General features: G+C 32.0%; 1 protein-coding gene across 1 annotated transcript in view; it reads right to left on the minus strand.

The window, feature by feature from the left end:
- The window catches only part of LOC106111955 (glutamate receptor 1-like), a 53661-nt gene extending 42374 nt beyond the window's left edge, over positions 1 to 11287 (minus strand). Inside the window, exons 1-2 of the mRNA XM_013294168.1 lie at positions 11060 to 11287; positions 3917 to 4069 (exon numbers count right to left, since the gene is read on the minus strand). Coding sequence (XP_013149622.1) covers positions 3917 to 4069; positions 11060 to 11159 — 253 coding nt within the window. The 5' untranslated portion in view covers positions 11160 to 11287. The remainder of the gene's footprint in view (positions 1 to 3916; positions 4070 to 11059) is intronic.
- Positions 11288 to 22594: the final 11307 nt, after the last annotated feature.

Below are 22594 nucleotides of genomic sequence, written 5' to 3' on the forward strand. Positions count from 1 at the left end.
GTTATGCCGTAACACACATAAAAAAAAAATAAAAAAAAAAATATACCGACGAATTGAATACCTCCTTCTTTTGGGAAGTCGGTCAAAAAAAATAATATATCATTTGGAAACTGATTATTTCCAAAATGGTGAATTAAATATTTGATTTTATGTAAATAAGTAAATGGGCTTTAGTTGGTTTTGTCATTTATAAACAATAGCCGCAGACTCATTATTCATCACGGTTTCGTAAAATGCAAACCTCGTTGTAATGTTACCGCCACTCTGTTTCCGCGCCGATTCAATCATTACATTTTAATTATTCTGATGCTTCTTAATTTACCATTTCAATAATATTGGTATTGATCTACCCTCTCGAAGTTTAAACATCCGCTAGATAGCTATCTTGTTGTTACTTTTTATTACGTTTTTTTTTATATAGCATAAAGTGGCAAACGAGTAAACGGCCACTAGAATCCGCCAAAATGGCGAAGCGACCGCTGCCCATAGACATCCGCAATCGCAGATGCGTTGCCTACCCTTATACGACGGAGGAGGAGACGCACATAAAAAGGATATTTCCCCTTTCTGTGCATCTCCTCCACCGACAAATCCAATTCCCCTTCCCAACCTCTCCTTATAAGAAAAGGATAGTAAAGAGAAAGGGATTTAAATTAAGCCTCCGGCACCACACTCATCAGACGAAACGCGGAATTTCTTCCATTTCACGTCTGTCTTCTGTGTGGTCGTGGTAATACACCGGGCGCGCCGTCCCATTTGTGCTAAGATGTTAAAGCGGGCACTACCACTGTTAAAATGTGCATTTAAGGCTGTGACAAAATTATTTGTATTATAATTCACTTTACAGCTGCTGGAAATATTGTTGTAATGTTTTCCATGTTTTTAACGCCTATGTCATCTAAGTCGGAAACGTAACGTAATATTTATCCGACGTCATTATCATCCATTATTTCAGTGGTTGTATTTCTTTGTTTACAAATTAGAACGAAGGACAAATTTCCTACTTTAAAAACATAAATAGGTGAGTTAAGAAAATTCTTTTACTTTAAAGTATATTAAATTTAGCCCCAATGACGGGCTTTTAAGGTAATTGCGTTAGGGTGCAATTACAATGGACGGAGGTCCCCAGAGCGGATGTCTATCAGTGGAGATGAAATAATATCCGAGATAAAATGAATGAGAAATTTTAGTTAAGAATCATTTTCAACGCTTAAACTTTTAAGTGAACCATCACTTTCTTAGCAACTCTTCTAATAGACGGAAATGAATTTCAATGAATTTGTGGAATAACTTTGAATTACTTAGATTCTTCAGATATATATCATTCTACATTACTAATATTATAAATGCGAATGTTTACATGGATGAATGTTTGTTACAGTTTGTAGCCTAAATGGATTAACCGATCTTGATGAAATTTGGTAGATGTAGAGCATAGTCTGGAAGAACACATATGCTACTCACTGTTTTTTTAATAGCACGCGGACGGAGTCGATCTGAAAGTTGTCAATGCCATTGTAGCCGATAGCAACAACGGGGTTACAATTATATTGATGTCCTTAAAAATAACTATTAATGTTGCTTATTTATAATTACAACGAAGGCCTTTCACATCGGATAACTAATATAGTAACCATGGCAACCTTGATAAGCTTGAAGTTTGTCTCCATTCCCCGCATGATGGTTTTTTCCAAATTATTTACTCCCTAAGTAGTAGGGTTATTTTTAAAAATAATTAATCAAAAATATCCTGCAATTGCTGACATCCTACGTAACTAAGTAGTATGTGTTTACGGTTTATTGTATTAGTACAGATGTTCAGCACATTCGCCAAGAATTGTCCATTTCTCAGCCATTCATACATCAAAGCTTAATTTACATAGATACGGCTAAGTATCTAGTTACATGAGATAGTGTTATTTATATCTACATACATAGGAGATTGTACAATTAATTACTGGTCTTGACGTACTGCCTAATCATAACGTGCAATGGAAATTCAACTCAAGATCGCAATAGTTTAGAATAAAGCTAATTTCAAATCGGTCCTTTATAAATTTGCATAATTTAAATTTTGAACGGTTTGAAATAATTTTGGTAACCGCTTTAGATTCCATATCAATAACCAATTCATTACAATAACTTTGTACTATTACAAATTAAATTCCGACACGCTAAATCAATACGCGTACAGAAATTGTTGCTATTATTACAGGGATGGTATTAATAATACTCGGCAACTATTTATGTATAATATTATAATTAAAGTGAAAAGAGTAACGTTTAAAAAAATCTGATTGCGTGGACTTCCACATAAAAAATAAAGCAGATTCGGATGCAATATTTGCAGCATTTTATTATAAACGAGCTGTCGCCCGAAAACTTCGTTAGCGCAAATTTGGACCACCCGTTACGCCATTTTGATAGCGCGGAATTAAAAAAAAGTAACCTATAATATGCCCGTCCATGTCAACTACCCTTCAGTGAAAGTCGGGTTGAAATTGACCGAGCCGTTTCGGAGATTACCCGGAACTAACTCGGTTTGCCGACAGACAGACATACAGACAAAAAATAAATAAATGCGATTTTCGTTATCAGCAACGCAAATACATTATCCTCCAGAAATCCGATATTTTTCTTTTGATTTTACAAACAGATACCCTAATTTTATTATATTTATGTATAAATGTAAATTAAATAGTAATTTTAATATCAATGCAAATAACGATATGTGATCCAAAATTATTATCTAAACAGTAGGCCTTCTAATAATTCTATACACACGTAGTGTATTTAAATAGATATAAGTGTGGAAAGTTTACATTTCACAAAACACCATTGTGAGTGATAATTTATAAAACAAATGAATATTAAATGTACCTAACCCAGTTCTGAGTAAAGCAGACGACACAGCTATCCGGAAAATACTCGTCATTAGAGCAAATAGGCAAACCGACCGCGGTCTCCGCTCATCCTCTTTCACGGCCAATTTGCTTTTGTTTCTCCTTTTAATTTCCGTGTCAGTATTTTCGTATTATTCCCTTTTTTCATGACACGAAATATGTTCCCACTTCTATCTATTGTTCATGTTTTTTACAAAACGAGGCGGTATCTCGTCGCGAGGCGTACGCAATGACCCCCGTTGTCGTTCCACTGTAGCGATAAGTTTGATGCCGGTTTTTGTAGAAAAATGTCTCAGAGGGATTTGTCTTTATGTTCTGAGAGAAAAATATTAACAAAGTTTATGAATAACCTTATTTCGCAGCTCTTTGCCCTTCGTGGATGTTCATGATTTTAGTCCCACGAGCCGCTAGGGGTAGGTAAATAAGAACGTAACTACTAAAAAGGTAGATTTTGGAATATCTCTTTCTGTTTAATTCAGATTTGACATTTTAGAAGTAATCGGCTATCCCTGCTTCAAGTAGTCTAAAATAACTATATTATCTATACTAATATAATGAAGCGTAAACACACACTACTTTGTGGTGTAGGATATCAGCATATTCTTGAGTAATTCCCTCATGTGGAAAAGGGATCATAAACTAGAAGCTGCCAACATTAAGGAAGCAAGATTATTATGGTAACGGTACTTTTGACATTTGCAATTTTTGTTATCTACCTAACAGAGGAGTCTATTAATAAATATCATATCTTGTCAAGAAATTATTTTAACAAATAACTACCGACAATTTAACACTTAAACTAATCATTGCAAAATTGTAAATTTTATATTTCTTTCATAACTTATTTTCTCCATGTGTATATTTTATTTTTAAAACTTATTGGAGTCCTTGGCTTCACAGCTTTAACTGGCGATGTTCGTTGAAGTAAAAAAGGCGCAGCATTGAAAAGTGTGAGATATGAGAGAATTCCAGTTGACCTATTTTATTTGTGCTAAATGACGTCCGATACTCACTGAGTCGTGACAATTTGAATGCATCAGCTGTATTAATGACGTCAACATACGCCTGAAGTTCCAATCTCTTGCTACTTATGTTCTGGTTGTGGACCGTCAACGCGTATTTGAAGACATTCTGTATCTCTTCCGTGTTTTGATCGAAGATTGCACCTGAAAAGAAAAACAGTTTTTACTTCTCGGAATTTAAAATCATTAAGAAATAGGAATATTCAGGACGTATTAATTAGCCTAGGACATGGTGGTTGACTATGGGCTGACCCCTTACTTAGGATAGGCTCCGATCTTAGAGTGAACGTAAAGTGACCTGAGTGCATTTAAATACACAAGTAAAATCCTTGATGAACCACGAGGGGAAAAAGTGAATATAAACAGCAGTTATCGATAGAAAGCAATAAACATTTTCTGAGATCTTAATTCAATTAAAGAGAAAGAGTCTCTCCAATAATTTGTAGAAAATATTTCCAAGTTCCGACTTCAAACCTATACCTATAGCTAGAAAGTATAACAGTAAAGCTCTCATAAAAAAAGCAAGTATGGTAGGACCGTATTCTCGGAGATGTCATAGTCTTGAAATATAGCCGCTGACCGTAACGTTTATCGGAATCACTGAAGCAACTCACTTGCTCCTTTAATGTGAACGTAGTTCTAGTTCTTTTTGCTTCACTTAACAACTATCGCAATGTCTTTTCCCTTCAACAGTGTGCGGATATTACTGTCCAGAATCGAAAATTGCTAGAGTATGTACTAATATTTCTTTAATTTTCAAGTCTTTTAGATTTATACGCTTATTTGGACCTCTTACTTTAGACAGTTACTCGTACTTTGAAAACTATACTTATTGTGCTTGGAGTTTTAACAACTTTAGACTTTAAAACGAAAATAACACTTCGATGATTCTTGTTTGAAAAACATCCCTAGAAAAATATGTGTAAAAACAGATTTCTCGCTAATTTTAATTGTAAATAAAATTTCAAACAGAAATTAGTTTGTAACATTAATTATTAAGTTTCCAGCAAGTTCTTAAGCGCTAGAGGATTGCTTCTTTTTAATGCTGGTCTTCATAATTTTTCTTTATATTGTATTTTTATTACAAACCGGATTTGTTTGTACTACGAAGTATCTTACCTGACTGCGAGAGTCCGGCAACTTCATTAAAAAAAGATTAAAAGAAACTTTCCCAGCGCTACAAAAGTGTTTTAAACCTCGGCCGTCCTGTACCACTGAATTTTATGAAGCGATATAATCTTAAGTTGCAATACTGCAGTGGCGAAAAGTTTATTTGCACTTTATCTTTAGAATTTAAAAGTCAGAGTACTTTTAATCGACAAACATTTTAAAATATTTTACACAAAACTTACTAGTCTTACTACATACTAATATTATAATTGCAAATGTTTAGATAGATTGATGGATGTTTGTTAGAGTTTGTAGCCTAAACGGCTGAACGGATCTCGATGAAATTTGGCGTAGATGTAGAGGACAGTCTGGAAGAACATATAAGTTACACGCTTTTGTTTACTTTTCTTTTTTAATTTCGCGTGGACGGAGTTGCATGTGAAAGCTCGTTAGTAATTAATTGTAAATACCAATAGCTTCTGTTATATTATGACTCTGTTGTCCCGATTACTAACAATCTAAGAAACATTTACTTGCTATTTCTTGTTATAACCATTGTAGGGGTACATTAGAAGTAAAAGGTTTCTGAATCCATACGAATAAAGCAATCAATCAAGGAAGCCAAGCGTTGTTACTGAAAACGCGCCACATCAAAACACAAACAATATTTGGTTTCAATTAAAATACTTCCATTTTTCATCCAAAGGTCAAACAACCAATACAACATTTTAATTTTACTATATTGTAAACTAGCTTTCGCCCGATACTCCGTCCGTGTGAAATAAAAAAAAAACATTGTGAATTATAGTTTATGTTACTCACAGATAAATCACCTTTCTAGCGGTTAAATGATTTTTAAAATCGTCCCAGTAGTTTTTGAGCCTATTCATTACAAACAAACAAAGTTTTTATCTTTATAATATTATAGGTTAGAAAATTTAGATGAATGGAAGGAGGGATGTTTATTAAAGTTTGAGGCTTAAACTGCTGAACAGATGTTGTTGAAATTTGCCATAAATGTAGAGCATAGTCGGGAAAAAATCACAAGAACAAATTCCGATCTAAGTCGCGGGCGAAGGTAGTTTCATATAAAACCTAATTTTTTGCACAAATATGGTTTTATAAGGCACTACTTTCTTCTTAATGGTGTAGTAGAAACTGGCTACCAGCCAGATATTTTCACAGGAATTCTTCACCTAATTACATTTTATGTCATACAAATAAGTGTTGAATTAAAAAGCTAAATATTTCATTTACTTGATGTTATTAAGTACTCGTAGAACATATAGAAAAATAAACCATACTCAAAATCAATGTTTAACAATCAAAAGAACAATGATATAAATTGTATAAGGATTTTGTTGAATACCAAATATTATCAAAAGTTTGATGAATATTTCTTAAATGTGCCTCTTTTTAATGAGCTCCCCTTTTTAATCACCAAGACTTATGGCCGGTTACCTACATTTAACAATTCGTTAATTTTTTTGGTACAAGAACTTCACGTTTCTGAACGAAGTAACTTGAGTTTTGTTGCGTTGAAACTTAGGATAACCTAATAAATCATATAGTAATGATGAAATAGAAGGAGACTATATAGATATAGATAGAAGGAGATATCTATACTAGTGTAAGATCCTCAGGGTTAGTAAAAGTTGATCGCTACACTTTCAGCAATATACGTCAGAACCAGAGGGTAACTGGTAAGATAACTTCCCTAGCTGGTAATGTTAAGAACTTTATTCAGATATTGTTAAAACTTTTCTCGCTGTTGTTGTTTCGAGAAAACTCAATATGCTTGGAAAATTCGTAACATTACATCGTCTGCCTGATACAAACATGCTATGTATCTAATTTATCTAGAAATTATTTAGGTATAGTTAATAGAAAGTACGTCAGTGGCTCAGAATTTAAGCACTTGTAATCTACAGGTCTTGGGTTAGAATCCAACCATGTACTAATGTAATTTTTGTATTTTCGAATTTCATACATAATTTACCCGACATCCTTACGGTGACGGAAAACATCGTGATGCAACCTGCACAGCACAGCAAAGAAATTCAAAGATATGTATGAAGTCAACCAACCCGCAGTGGGCCAGCGTGGTTGACTATGGCCTAGCCACCCTTTAATAGGGTAGACTCCAAGCTCCTCGTTGGGAATGTATAGTGAACTAGTGGTGATGAATAGGAAGCGACGTCTGTAACAGCTGGTTTCTCAGCTACATTCAACCATTCGTTAGTGGTGGAAATAAATAAAATGCGTTTCCGAACTACGTAACTTGTGAATCAATATCAATTTCAAAATAAATGTATACTTCAGCAACCCAGTATAAAACTCGAACAACTCAATAATAACTACTTATGTTAATCTTAACTTTGAATGCATTTAAATAAAAACGCGGCGTAATAAAATTGAGCCAAGAAAATTAGCAGTATACCGTTTAACTCGTATCTAACGTGACTTGCAATAGTAAATAAATTTTAAAATTACATTTAACAGTTAGGAATTGAACATAAGTTTCTCACGTACCACGAAAAATAAGGCCAAGCTACTCTAAAGTGAGCTAAATGGCCTCCGCCTCCTAATCACTTGGCAAAGCGCAATGCGAAAGACATTGAGAAAACGCTCTTGCTTAAGGGCTACATTATATCACTTGATGTTTCCCATTTGTCTAAAATGATATTAACTCGCCTATATTATATTTACTTGTTCCTACGGTGAAGGAAATCATTGTAATGCAACCTGCACATTCTGTGAAGTCATCAACCCTCAGTAGGCCATTGTAGGTAAGCTCCAGGGGCCCGGATTAAAATTACATATTTCTTCTAAAATAAGTATTATATACCATAGTTTTCAATTGACTATTATAATCCTTATCGAGATTTGGTTTAAAATTGAAGACAACGCCATCTATTGACAACTGAATATAAGATATTTTTACCATTAAGTAAATAATACTGTAAAAAAAGTCAATTCAATTTATAACTCAAATATACTCTACACGAAACATTTTCGTAAATACCAATAACGAAATATATTCAATATCCGTTACAGGAAAGGTTTTTTTTTATTTTTACTTGTTAATATGTTCTTGGTTTTAAAACTTTTTTTTCATATGTATGAAATTCAAGTGAATTCGCTTTTACTAGGTTACTATACGGACTGTTTGCAGTTTCTATGAAATAAAAAAATAACTTAAATTGTTTGCACTATCAGGCTAGAAATTTTAGGTGAATCGCTAAAATGTGTTACAAAACTTTTTTGCATCAAATATTTTTCGTTAAAATTGTATTTCGAGTCATTTATGTGAACAAAGCTTTGAATGTATCATTGTTTAAGCTAGTTTCATTTCCAAAATGTTTTATATTTAAAATAATATTTTTGACGCTCGTTGCATAAATTCGTTCAGAGCTTTCGCTTTTCGTCGAAATTTCAAATTATTTGTTAGATACGAGAATGTTTAATTCGCTTTTTATTTTAAGACTAGCTGTTCCCGTGCGACTTCATCCGCATGAAATTATAAAATTTTTTTTTCATTGTTTACATTTGTCAAATTATTGATTACAAATGTCAAAATGACTTGACATGATGACAACCTTGCTTCCTTGATGTTGGCAGCAACTTATGGTCTCTTTCCCACATTAGGCTTTTTATCCAAAATATTTACCCCCTATGTTTAATGACGTTTAAATATATAGCCTAAAGCGTGACGGTAGTGTAGGACTTTTTATTAAAAAAAGAACTATTCAAAAATGTGCTGTAATTGCTGACATCTTAGGCAACAAAGAAGTGTATGTTTATGATTTATTATAATATTATAGATTAAACTGGACAATATTTTATGTACATTAACAATTAAATTTGATGATTTAATTTATTAAGAATATAAACGGTTTTACTGAGCAATTAAGAGCGCGCACACTTTAACCAAACTATCGCACAACTGTTTAGTTGCGCTCAGATTTCTAATTGCTTATATGGAGGTGCGCACATTACTCGATTTTTAGTTGCCGTACTAAACTGTGCTGCAAAACAATCGACAGTCGACAATCTGACAACTATTGTGCGATAGTTTTGTCAAAGGTGTGCGCTCTAATAGTACAAGGTTTTTTGTATATTTCATTTTCAGTAGTATACATGTAGGTTGGCACAAAATGACCACTGATACTATAGGATTAAGTCTAGTTGTCGAATTCCTGAGAGAATTCTTTTCTTTTTCTCTCACTCGTCTTTAATTAGGGATGGCACTTCGAACGCAAAGCCTTAATTACGAAGTATCTTGATTGCGGAAATACGTATTAGATGGACCGATTTTATATAGAAAAACATAGGTACAGTAAACATTTTGTTAAGAAAATAATCTATTCTTTTATATTGTCTTTTTATTGCGAAGCCGATACCCATAGACGGCCACAGAATATGTATCGAGTGTTTATTTTATTGATCTAGTTGGTATTGACCAACTATTAAATTGTTAATACCGAATTTCATCTCAATTTTTACGGTAACCATTTTCAGAATATGCCTAGCTACAAAATATTAAACAAATAAACTAGTACAAAACTATGTAACTTCGAGCATTATTTATAATTGGTTTTATATTCGACTAGCTGTCGCCCGCAACTCCGTCACCGTGAGATTAAAAAAAAAACAAAAGAGAATGTGTTCTTGTAAGTGTACTTCCAGACTGTCCTCTACATCTATACAAAATTTCATCTAAACCCGTTTAGCCGTTTGGGCTACAAACTCTAACAATCAATCCATCTAAACATTCGCATTTTTAATATTACGATTATGATTATTGTTTTAAGTAGTTTTATCATTGCGAAGTTAAATACTGAGTTAGTAATATTGTTGGCCGAATTTTTTATTTTATTATAAAGGTACCTAGATAAGTGAATGGTTGTCTTCATTCAAACACTAGTATTAGCCCGTGATGTCGCGCTAAATTGAAAAAAAAATCTTTGTATGAAAGAACCTACACATTCTTCTAGGCTATGTTCAGCTATTTAAGATACATAGTAACAAACATCCATCCATTTAAAGCTTCGCATTTATGATTTGAATATCTACGAGCATAATTGTAAACAAAACCTTGCCATTCGAGACAAAGCCGATGATCGGATTGTGACTTCCAAACTTTCCAAATTATTCAGAATTAATCTTTTCCAGTTAAAATATCATTACTTTTGATTTAAAATTTCTTCCTTACCGTTACCTAAAGCTTGTTTAGAGATTGTTAATAAATATTTACACATTTTGAAAACAATATCTTTGGAATTTAAACTTGTATCATTATTGTAGATGTACAAGTATAAGAAATTCTCGTCACATATCACGATGTATGTCGATGTTAAATGTTGAAAATCCGAAATCGAATCCGATGTCTAGGATTGAATTATGCTAAATTGCTGAAATATCCATTCATTTCATATTAACATACTTCAGAAACACATTTCACGAAGTTATCAAACCGAAAAACTAACGAACGGTTAAATATAGATGGGAAACCGGGTATTAGATACTTTGTATGCGACTAACTTGATGTTAACACTAAGTTATATATTTAGTTAGATAGTGTGTTATAATATTTTATTCATTTTCCTAATGATGTGGCTTAAGCGTTGTTCATAATCCATTAAAATTAGTTACACATTGTAACCTACTACTTTTTGTAGCACGCATTAATGCCCGCGTAGCGTCGTAGCTAATCTCGTAGCGGGTGGGTGTAAGTGAGACGAACGCATTGGGGAAGAAAGAGAAAATCGATATAGCACATTCTGTCCGAGCGAGAGGATAACCAGTTAAAGGGAGTACACAACAAAACATGCAAACGACAATTTTTACTATATTTGAATATCGCTATGTTATATTATGGCAAAATATTAAAATAAAAAACTTAAATTGAATTTATAAGAATATTTATCTAAACGTTTAAAGCAAGAAAATGGCATGTAAAAAAATATTTATCCTGAGAAGTTAAATAAAATTTTATTACAAGAATTGAATGAAGTGACTTACCGACGACGATCTTCTCTGCAGAAAAAGGCTGTGCCGACACGCCGACGTAAAACAATAAGAAGCCGGCGATAACTAAAAGGGTTATATTTTTACTGTTCATCTTGTCTGATCACACCCGTTCGTATACAATATATATTTATAATTTCAATTAGATGATAGGATCATCGTAATCAAAGTAAATTTAGCAATAACTATGAAAAACGTGAACGATTAAGTGACGGGATGTTGCGCGCAAACCTGAGACTTAGCGACTGGTGCGAGGCGGTGCGGGGGCATGGGGCGCGGGGGGAGGGGTGACCCACCCCACCTCTGCCAGTTCCCGCTCACTGGCTTATTCCACCCCGCAACAATAATGCCAAATTTATATTAATCCATCCCGTTTTTGCTACCTTCCATATAAAATAATCTTTAAAAAACTTTCAGGATTAACACAATTTATGTTTTATAGTAATATACAATATTAGGTATGAAAATTCATCATATATAGTTATATTGGAGGCTCCTTAGCCGAAAGGTTCCTTTCACCCACCCATTTCCCCTCCGGCCCTTTCTCCTTCACACATTAGCCAAAATTCTCAGCGAAACCGCTGATCCTGCCTATTTCGTTTGTGTTAAATATGTTAAATCGATAGTAAGATTCTAAGGAATTTATAAAAAAAAATGTAGAAATAACACATCCCAAATGAAATACATACATCACAGTAGAAAAAATAATATGGTTTTTGACAAAGATTAGCAAAGCACAATACTTTTACTGTATAAACACTATAAATAAAGAAATGAGTTTAAAAAGCTACCTTATTTATGAAAAAGCGAATGCTCCCAAAAACGTATATAAAACATTATGTATAATTGTTTATAGTTTTTATAGGAAAAAATTAACAACATTACGTACCCAAAACAATTTGTACCAAATTTTCCACAATACAAATTTAATTAAATAATTCATGTAATTTCTAATCCCCTAAATTTAAGTAACACCCTTGCCACGAGAGCACTTTCTCTTGTTCTATCGTAAGAAATTAACGTCAAACTAAATATTCGATTTTCGTCGGCACATATGAAGGAGTATTACAAAGAGACATTTTAATTGAAATATTGTCGTCTTAGTGCGTAATTTTAATTGTTATTAAATTTGTAAAGTACTCTACTTGTGCCAAACATATAATTAAGACTGAATTTTGGAACCCATTTATTACATTTAAGTCTATAGATGTCACAAAAAAAAGCTTTAATAAATAATAAAATAACGATAAGCTTTAATTCTTACTTTTGAATATTGATATACAAAATGTTATATTATCGTCAATGATTCGTGTTTGCAAACTAAGTTTTAAAGTACATTTATTGAATAGTAAAGGTGAGACGCAAAGACATGCCAACTTATTTCTCCAGCTTTTAGATTCCGAGAATCGCTTTCTCAGTTTATAAAGTCGCAGGAAATTAAGTTTTAAGTTTGTTCATTTTTCATAGAAAAGCTACTTTAAAGATTGTAAATTAAAAAGTAAAGGTCGACTGAAATTTGATAATTTTTTTGTGTCATACATTTATTAAATTCGAAAAGTGTATTCATGTCGCTTAAAATATATGTAAGAATTCATCTCATACTAGCTGTTGCTCCCTACTTAGTCCACGTGAAACTATAAAAATTAATAATAAAAGTTGTCCTATGTTATTCACAGATAAATTACCTTTCTAACGGTGAAAGATTTTTTAAATTATTTTTAATTGTCATAAAATATTTTAGGACTAATCTAATTTAGAAAACAAGCTAAATTTTCCTTTTACTCTGTTAGCATACATAAAAATGCCCTTATTATAAGAATACCAATTTACGTTAAATCGCAATACTAGCAAAATGGCAATAAATAAAGACTGCTAGCGATGTACTTAAAACTTTACTTCGTAGCATATTAAATTCTAGATACATACTGGAATTTTACATTTAATATTTTGGACGCATTACTTATATTTTACCCTTTCAGAACACTTTTATTAATGGCCAAAATCCATTTATTAACGTCCAATGAAAGTACTTAAGAACAGTGCCATTGGAAAAATGTAGCTGTGTACATTAACGGTCGACCGGAGTTATTACAATGTAGTATTTAGAAATTACGTTATGTATATTGTTTTATGTTATATTATGTTATGTATATTGTTCCCATGATTAATGTAGTAAATATTATGTGTAATTTTTTGACGCAGCATTTCAGTTCGTAGATAGGCTTAGCAAACGAGTGAATGATTCGACCAAGATTGCAACAATAGACAAAGAGGATAATTCATTTTAATTCCTATGATATTTGAGAACCAAATTGATTTAGATAGTTCTAAATATTGTTTAAGATACGACCGCGTTCTACATTACCCAAGTAAACTCTGGGTTTCTTTAAAATGTCTTCTAAAACGAAACGAGTAGGAAGTTTAATATCTTTAAGGAATTGACGAACCGGAGTCCCTTTGAAAGCTCAAAGGGGAAATAAAAAGATATTTCCATTGCAAATTTGGTTTGATTTTGATCGCTACTTTGGGTAAAAGACGAGGAACAAGGTTGGCCTCGAACCTAGTTTGAAGTACGTAAAATGCAAATTTTGAGTATTTTTAGAAGAAAATTAAGCCAAGCTAGAAGACACTTATTTCAAACACAAGTGATTTATTTATTTGAGACTTTAAAATAATCAACTTTATTTAGATTAAATACTACACGTTCCTTTAAATTAAGTACTATCGATATGATATAATAAATAATACGAATAAAATGATACAAGTCGCTCAAGTTTCATTTACAAATTATTAAGGCCATGAATTGCAAATTCACAATCTTTCCAACGGAAGTTTAGCTTCTTTCAGAAGCGAAACATTAAATCTGTTGGAAAATGTGTAAGACTTTATGTTTATTTTATTGGTGTTTGCTCGGTTTCTGTATTGGTATGAAAGAGTCTATAAAATTTGACGCGTAAATTTTTTCTTGCATATTTCTAATTCTTTTACGAACCGAAATATTTTTATACTAATTTTAAGTGAAAAATAAACATCAGAGATAGTAAGAAATAATAATATAGTAGTTAGGAAATGACAATAACATTGTTTTAAGTTTGCACCAAATATTTTAAGTTGGTATTTTAGCAGTCTCCAAGTTGTGGCTTGTTACTTGCTTTTAAGCGGACTGTTTCACAAGAAGTGGTTCTATACATTTTGCAATATTTTGCATGCATATTTCTTGCATAAAATTATGTCTAGGGTATCTACTTATTTTAACAATTTCCTTTCATAACTTCAATTTCTATTTTTTATATATTATTACTTAAACTGTAGTATTATTTTAAGCACATATTTAAATATTCAATAATTATTCGTACGTTAATATTTACATTTTTAATGAAAAATGTTGTTAATATTTATAATATTCAATAATTAGTAAATGTATAAATTGTAGCTAACATTAGTTTTTACTGTACAATAAAACTTTTAATATTTTTTCTTGGAGATAAATTCTAAATGAAAACGGTATTATCACCTTCTGAGAAAATTGTCGTTTTACAATGAAGCCATAACTGGCTAAAACTCAAGCAGACGACGAGGGAAAAGAACTTCACAAAGAAGTGTTATTAAAACGTCGTGAGATGAAAACAAACTCAATTTAATTACGAGCCGAGCATTCTTTTAGAGATTTTAAAAAGATGTCTCAGGGAGATGAAAATAATACTTTCTTGTCGTAATAAATTGGCACGTAATACTTATCAATTTATGAATACTTCCATCCTTGTAATGTAATATTAATATCTTACATGGTACCAAAAGGCCCAGAAAATATTGTTATTATACATCTTTTTTTGGACGCACAATAATTATTTGCTTAATTATTTATTGTATACAATAACACAAACATTTACAATCTTTCCTCTTCCACATTCATGTATCTTTACAAACAGATTTCACGATATTATCAAATAATGATGAACACGGAACAAGTAATACAAAATGATGAAAAGATTCTATCCAATATTTTATAACTATTAATCGCAAAGAGTATGCAAAAATGTCGGTTACCTCAAAGTTAAATCTGTCGCGCTTTGTGTATTCCTCCTCTGACATTTACAAAGAGAATTCCTCTATTGTAGACGGCGTATCGTTTAAAAGGAAGACATATTTAAACAAGATATTTAACGTCAGCATAATATTTTGTATATTACATAGTTTAAAATATGATTATGAATATCGTTAACCTTAACTTTATCTATTGAAGTTTAAATTCTTTAAGATTTTAGATCTTTTTTTTCGGATGTATTTTTTTTTAGCAAATAATAATTGAAATTAACAGTGGTAGATGGCAGCGATAAGACCGTGTTTGACGGACGGCTCCCCATAATAAAACCATAACCACACAGAGGACAGGCTGGAAGTGAAAAAAAAAATCCGCTTTTCGTCTCACGAGTGCGCGTAATTGAAGCCTAGTTTTTAGTCCTCGTTTACTTCACCATTTTCTTTTAAGGAAAAATTTGACGAAGGTTGAAACTCTTACTGTGAGTCCTCACGTCCATCGATTAGAGAAAGGTAACTCATCTGTTTTTGTCTATGTATATGAGCAGCGGTCGGTTCGCTATTTCGATGACATAAAGAGGCTGCTTGCTCATTTGCCATTAAAAAAAACTATTAAAAATATAGTCATAAAATTTTGTATTTTATGTTTTTTTTTTTATTGACTTAATTGGTTTCAAATTATTATTCTAATTTGTTAACTTACTTTGTTTTTACCTTATTCACATTCAATAACACCATAATGCATACTCGTACAATCGTTGCAGTACAAACTTACCTTCAGACTGGATTATAAGTAGAATAACATTTAGCAATTCCTCTCCCTAAGGATCGTAAAATATGAAAGCAATAAATGTCAGGCACAAACAGCTAAGTTTCACAACATAAAAGTTTGCGGACCGCTACTTCTGGAGAGACGGCCTCTGAGACCAAGTGGCTATTCAGCGTTTTTCTATAATATTGTTTTGTAGCTTGGATTATATCGACTTTACCTGTCCAGCTTCCTTAAGCAACTACTATTTAGTACCCGCAGCGTTTTGCTAAAGCTTAACATATTTTTTTTCATGTTTGAAAGAATTACATTGTAGTTATTATAGAGGTTCCCTATTTATTGCACTTTTTTGTAATTTATAAATATACATGTCTATTATTTATATGTAGCCAACGACTATGTACATTAACCGTAAGTTTCCACTGGCGTTACTTTTATAGACACATTGCAATACATTAAATCAACGAATGTAATATATTTTTATTCCGGCTTCTTTGTTGTGGATACGTTACAGAAATTTACGAACGGTAATATTTACAAAACCAGTTCAGCTAAATTGCCAGCGAAAGACAAGTTAATTAAATCATAAATCGAATTGTTATCGTCGTCGGAAAATTTACAAGTCGGACAGGCCATTTTCCGCTGTGATACTGCAAAGTAGAATGCAAACAAGCCACCGGCATTGGAAAGTTTCTTACGGTGTGCTGTTGGTATTCGCTCGATTTAATCAGAGTTTTATTTTTATTTGCTATCTACAAATGTATATAAAATTGATATCCGTATTTGACAATTTATTTCTTGTTAATATAAAACTTTAATTTCGTTAATAAAATCCAATTTTATTTCAAATGTTAAAATGCTTAAAAGAGAATGCTTCCCTGTCTCCTATAGTGTCAAAGATTTTTGTTTGCTTCATGTCATTCTAAATTCAAAGTTGCATTATAAATTCAAAGCATTGATGCATAGTACACTTCAGTTTATTTATTTCTTTTTACGGAATGAATTAGAAGAATTTGTAGTAAATATGAAGCAATTAAATTATCAGTTGTAAGTTGCGCAATGTAACATGTCCGGCTGTCTAGTTCACAAGCCCTATTAATTTCCTGTAAGAGTTGTGTTGAGGACAAGCCTTGAGTTAAAAGTTTTCGAAATGCTCCTCTAATATGTGCTTTGTAAATTGCTGTAAGCTAAGTATATTTCAAAAATTGTTTTGTACTTGACTGTCTTTTAACGTTAGATATTTATAAATTTTGATTTAATTCTACGAAATTATTAGTAAAATAATAGTAAGCCAAACAAAATGAAACTAAAATACGTGCTATTTAAACAAACTTTTATTTTTTTATAATAGAAGGTGGCAAACGCGCGGCGGGAACACAGAGGTGGTCAACGACGCCCATGGACAATCGCAACACCACAGGAACTACAGATGCGTTGTCGGCTTTTGAGGAAATTTTAGGCTCGCTTCTTGAATTACTATATAAATACTAATACAGATTGCATAAAATGAATGTTGCTATATTTATAAGAAAATCTAAAACACAGTATGAAAGTATTACCAAATTGAATCGCCAGATAACTGTGTCAGTTTTAACGCTGACATGCAAAATTTGAATCGTATTCTGTAGGAGTGATTTCAAATTTCTCGCAATGAAAGCCGAAACACTTAATTGCACAGAAGAAGCCGCCCCCGACAGGGGCGCACTCGAATTATTTCAAAAGAGATGCGGTACTTCATTAGACATTGAGATTTCAGATTCCATTATTTGTTCGGTACTGTTACTCCAGGGTAAGTTGAAGTTTAAGAATTTCCTCGTACATTTAGCCAGTTCATATAAGTTGTGACTGGATTTGTTTCACTTTATTTCTTACGTAGTCTTATATATCCGATTTCATTTTATTTTATTTAAATTCGAACATTTTTAATGTAATACGAGTGGATGTGCATTCAAAGCCTTTAGTAGGTTATGTGAATGACTATGATCATTTATGTCAATCGTAATATAAAGATGGCTTTAAAAAAATTATTATTAGAATTTCAAACTACTATAGTGTACTGCACGGTGTCATGGTTATCAATCATAGAACAAACTATCGTACGTTGTTACTGGGTTGTTAAGCGTCATGAATTGACCAAAACCATATCTTGTACATTTAAAACGTTACAAACAGCTAATTGAAAAATAATTGTATTTCAATTCAACAAAATTGATTCTTTTTTTTATTACGTTGTAAGTTAAGTATGTACTACGTTTATACTTATGCAAATAAGTAAAATGTTTTTGACTGATTCTTGTTTTAAATTTAATTAATTCTTTGTAATTTCAAAAACTGTATTCCTTATTTCTTTAAGCTGATTAAAACTGTTTAATTAAGCTAAATCAGACGTCTTGACACCCGTCGTATCTTCTACGTAGCATAATAGTAATTAAATAATTAATAAAATAAATAAGACGACACTACTATCAACTACAAATGCGACTGTTTTAATTAAACGCTAGCTAAGCGAATATTGCCTACTCTTTTGGATAAAAGTCGACTTAAAATATAGCCGACGGTCGTTGAGTACTGACCTCTCAGCCTCATTTGTGGGATCGGGTTGGACTGGAGCCGTACGTAATGAAAGACGAGGCGTTTAATGAAACACCTAACTTGGTCTTATTAAAACGCAAGCGAAATATGGTTTAAGATAGAAAATTTAAAGCCTTAATGTGAATTAAGAAAGTCTTGTAATATAAAATACTAACCTTCGCCTTCGACTCCGTCCGCGTGGAATAAAAACAGGAAGTATCCTATGTGTTTTCCAGATTATCCTCTACATCATATATAGACTACAAACTCTAACAAACATCCATCCATTCATCTAAACATTCGCAATTATAATAAGAAGTAAGATGGAATTTGTATTACAATGTGTATAGAAGTTTTTGTTAGATAAATCTCAAACGTCAATTTTGTATTTCGGTAATATTTTGTCTCATATAAAATCACAATTTTTCTAATAATATCAACGATGTCTAGCTCAATAAAGAAAATTTCTTCTTATTGAACTACTTTGACAAAATAGTTATGACTATGTTGCATGGATTTCGTAAATATAGTAATTAATTTAATATAGAAAATATTGTAACACAATAAATAAAAGCTAAAAATGTACATTTGTACGTAAAAAACTATAATTTTCAATTTAATTTTGTTTTATTCATTTGCCTAAAGCTTTGTTGAGGTACATTTTAATTTTTTTAACAAACGAAATTAAAAGCTTGAAGATTTATTCTGGCGCGACTAAAACAATATTATATTTAATTCCATGAAATAATTTCGTGGAGGCGACGGCGAGCCATATACTGCTTTAATTTATTTTCACACAAATTGCTTAATTGGAGGTAAAGGATTGTTTGTTCTTTTCCTGCGACGGAGGGTCAATGGGCCGGGAATAACTGTGGACTCCCACGTATGAGCAAGGCCTCTCCCCTTAAGCGATGACGAAGTAGACAGTATTGTAAGAATAAATTTATGCCAGACAATATTGTGGTGTTTTATAGGGTTATTTTTTTAACTTTTCTTAATTGAAATAAGTATATAATCTGATCAGATTAGCAAACGAGAACAAATGTTAATAACAATAGAAACTATTGCCGTATTTATCTAACGGCAAAATTATTATAATTTTCATTTCAGATGTAAATTCAATTTTTATTGTTTTAAGAATTAACTGTTTCTGTTTACAGGGTTTCGATTCTAGATTTCAATTATTCGATTGGTCAAAGGGCTCGAAACCGATTTGATTAGCTCGTTGGCACTTCAGTTAACTAACTTATCGAGTTCACCATCTTGTTTCTGTTAAGCCAGGTATTCCGAAAAGCCGACCTCGATACAACAAACTATTCACTAATAAAATAATTACGATGCTACCTCAATAATCACCATTTTTATATTAAATTATTTTCCAAAAATTATTCTAAAATATGTAATGAATGTCGATGCAAGTATAAAATAATGTAACACATTTAACCCAAAAAAAACAAAACATAATTTAAATTCATTATTTACATATATTTTTTCTTGATAATCCATCTGTGTTCTTAGAATGTTAATTCAGCATTCTAAGTTTTTTCTTATTTTAACTTAGACCAGACAAAAGACTTTATTATTAAGGAAATTATTCGTTTAACTTTATCTAAACCCTCTGGCTTTAAGCCAACAATACAGCCATGTAATTAACAGGAAGGTTTTTAAACTTCTATTTGCCAAGTGTATTTGCTTAGTATTTTAATCACATCAGAAAAAATTTCCAGATACATTTATAACTATTTTTAATCGCTGTGTTCCAATTATAGTTCTATTTTTTATCGATAAATTGGATATCAAAATAATCGTAGTGTATGCAGAAGTCGTTTAGGATATGTCTGGTAAAAGCTTAGTAAGTACTAGCTTTCGCCCACAACTTCTTCCGCGTGAAATTAGAAAAAAAGTAAACAGCCTATGTATTCTTCCAGACTCTGCTCTACATCTATGCCAAATTTAATCGAGATCCGTTCAGCTGTTTAGTCTACAAACTCTAACAAACATCCATCCAGCCCTTCATCCATTTAAACTTTTGCATTTATAATCTATACTATTATAATAAAGCGTAAACACACAATTCTTTGTTGCCTAAGATGCCAGCAACTACAGCATATTTTTGAATAATTCTTTTTTAAATAAAAAGCCCTACACTTAAGTCACGCTTTAGGCTATATATTTCACGCCATTAAACTTAGGGGGTAAATATTTTGGATAAAAACCCTGATGTGGGAAAGAGACGATAAGTTGCTGCCAACATCAAGGAAGCAAGGTGCCATGGTTTCTTATAATGTCATGTCATTTTGACATTTGCAATTGATAATTTGACGCATGTAAACAACAAAATAAAATTTTCATTATTTAATGCGGATAAAGTCGCACGGGAACAGCTAGATTTACTATAAGAAGCCAACTCTCCTCTTCAAATAACAAATTAAACATTGTGGTTAATCAATTTTATTATTATTGTCGTTTAGCTATATATTGTAAGACAGTACGTCAGCGACATTAATAGGACAAATAGAACTTTAACTGTAGCACTATAATTCATATCTTATTCACGTCGTGCGACATCGACAGTTGTATCAATGAGTTTGCCATTTCAAAACACTAATACATTCTCGACACGTTTGTACCTTTTTAACTTATTGCGTTTCACTGTGGAGAGCTCAGAGCACAATCATCGCGTTACGACACAAGCGGCTGTAAAGAGACTAGACGGAAACTTTACAGCCACGCCGTGCTCTTCCACAGTTAAAAGTGTCCACTTTGAAAAATGTGAAGGATGTAACGCTATAAAAATATAAAAATTAAATTGAAGTTCTTCGCCTCTTAAATGTTTGTAAACGAGTGTTATGGAGATATTTTAAATGAAATTTATTATTACTTTTATTTAAATTAAAAAACTGTTCTCATACATTGAAAAGCTTTTACGCGTGTGAAAAAAATGTTATAAAGAGCGACTCTATTCATGTAACAAAACATTGTTCTTCATAAGTTAAAATTTCACATTATCCAGAGAAGCACACTCTAGCAAAAAGGGCTGAGGTTAAATTGCCATTTTCATTCCAAATCCATAATCCTTTCGTTTCCACGGTGAAAAGTATTCTGTATCCGTCCCACATTATCTTTGAATTATTTTTACCGACACTTATCGGCCTTTAGATCGGAGACCTAATCTCGCCTAAAAAGCCTTACGGTCATAATTTTCAAGGGACTTTCGCTATGACGTTAAAATATCTAAAAATACGAATCGAGAAGTGGCTAGAGCATTGATTTTTTTAAATAAACTCATGCGATAGGCAAATAATTTTCCGTTACTATCATTTATTTGAATTTCCTTAACATGAACTATTATATGTTATTGTAAAAGAGCGTTATACTTTTCTTTTTTGCCCTAATCTAATTCGGAAATCGCATTCAATGGTATATTAAGGAGGAAAATCTCACGAGTGTCGTTTTGATCTCAAAGGCGGTAACGATTCCTTTGCTTTCTACGGCACATTAAATCTCATCGGATTTTTGGGTAAGTTACCGACTCCGGTGGGATCTGTTGTAATGGTGAGCAAAGAATTTATTTGAGAAACGGCGATCCGAATGATATTAGTATAAGATTCTTTTAAAATAGTCAATTTCTATTTACAAAAATAATAGAATGAGAATGAAATAACTTAAATTGATATCACTGTTTGCTAAAGTAATTCAATGGGCAATGTTAACATAAATAGAAATGATTTCAACAATTTTAACTAAAAGCGTTCAAATCCTTTAACACACAAAAGCATTTACATTATTTCGTACGTTACCGTATTTTAGATTCTAATAATATTTCAACCAAAATCATTTTACATTTAACCTTCCGGATTATGTACGTTCAAAGCCGGTTAGTGCATTAATACAAATTAACGTTGTTATAGAATTGAACCGTTTACGATTTTAATGGAAAATTTCACAACAAAGAGAATTAGCATTCAGTTCAGAGTGAAGCTATTAAGTTAAATAATCCATTGCTACAGCAAAGGTTAGTTGTTTATGTAATCATCGAGCTATAAAATTAAAGCTATTAATGTATAATACACTAGTTGTTGCCTGTGACTTCGCCCGGCTATGTCAGATACCCTTCAGTGAAAGTCCGGTCGGAATTGGCCCAGCTGTTT

The sequence above is a fragment of the Papilio polytes genome, unplaced genomic scaffold (assembly GCF_000836215.1).
Source record: "Papilio polytes unplaced genomic scaffold, Ppol_1.0 DF824381.1, whole genome shotgun sequence".
Classification (NCBI taxonomy): domain Eukaryota; kingdom Metazoa; phylum Arthropoda; class Insecta; order Lepidoptera; family Papilionidae; genus Papilio; species Papilio polytes.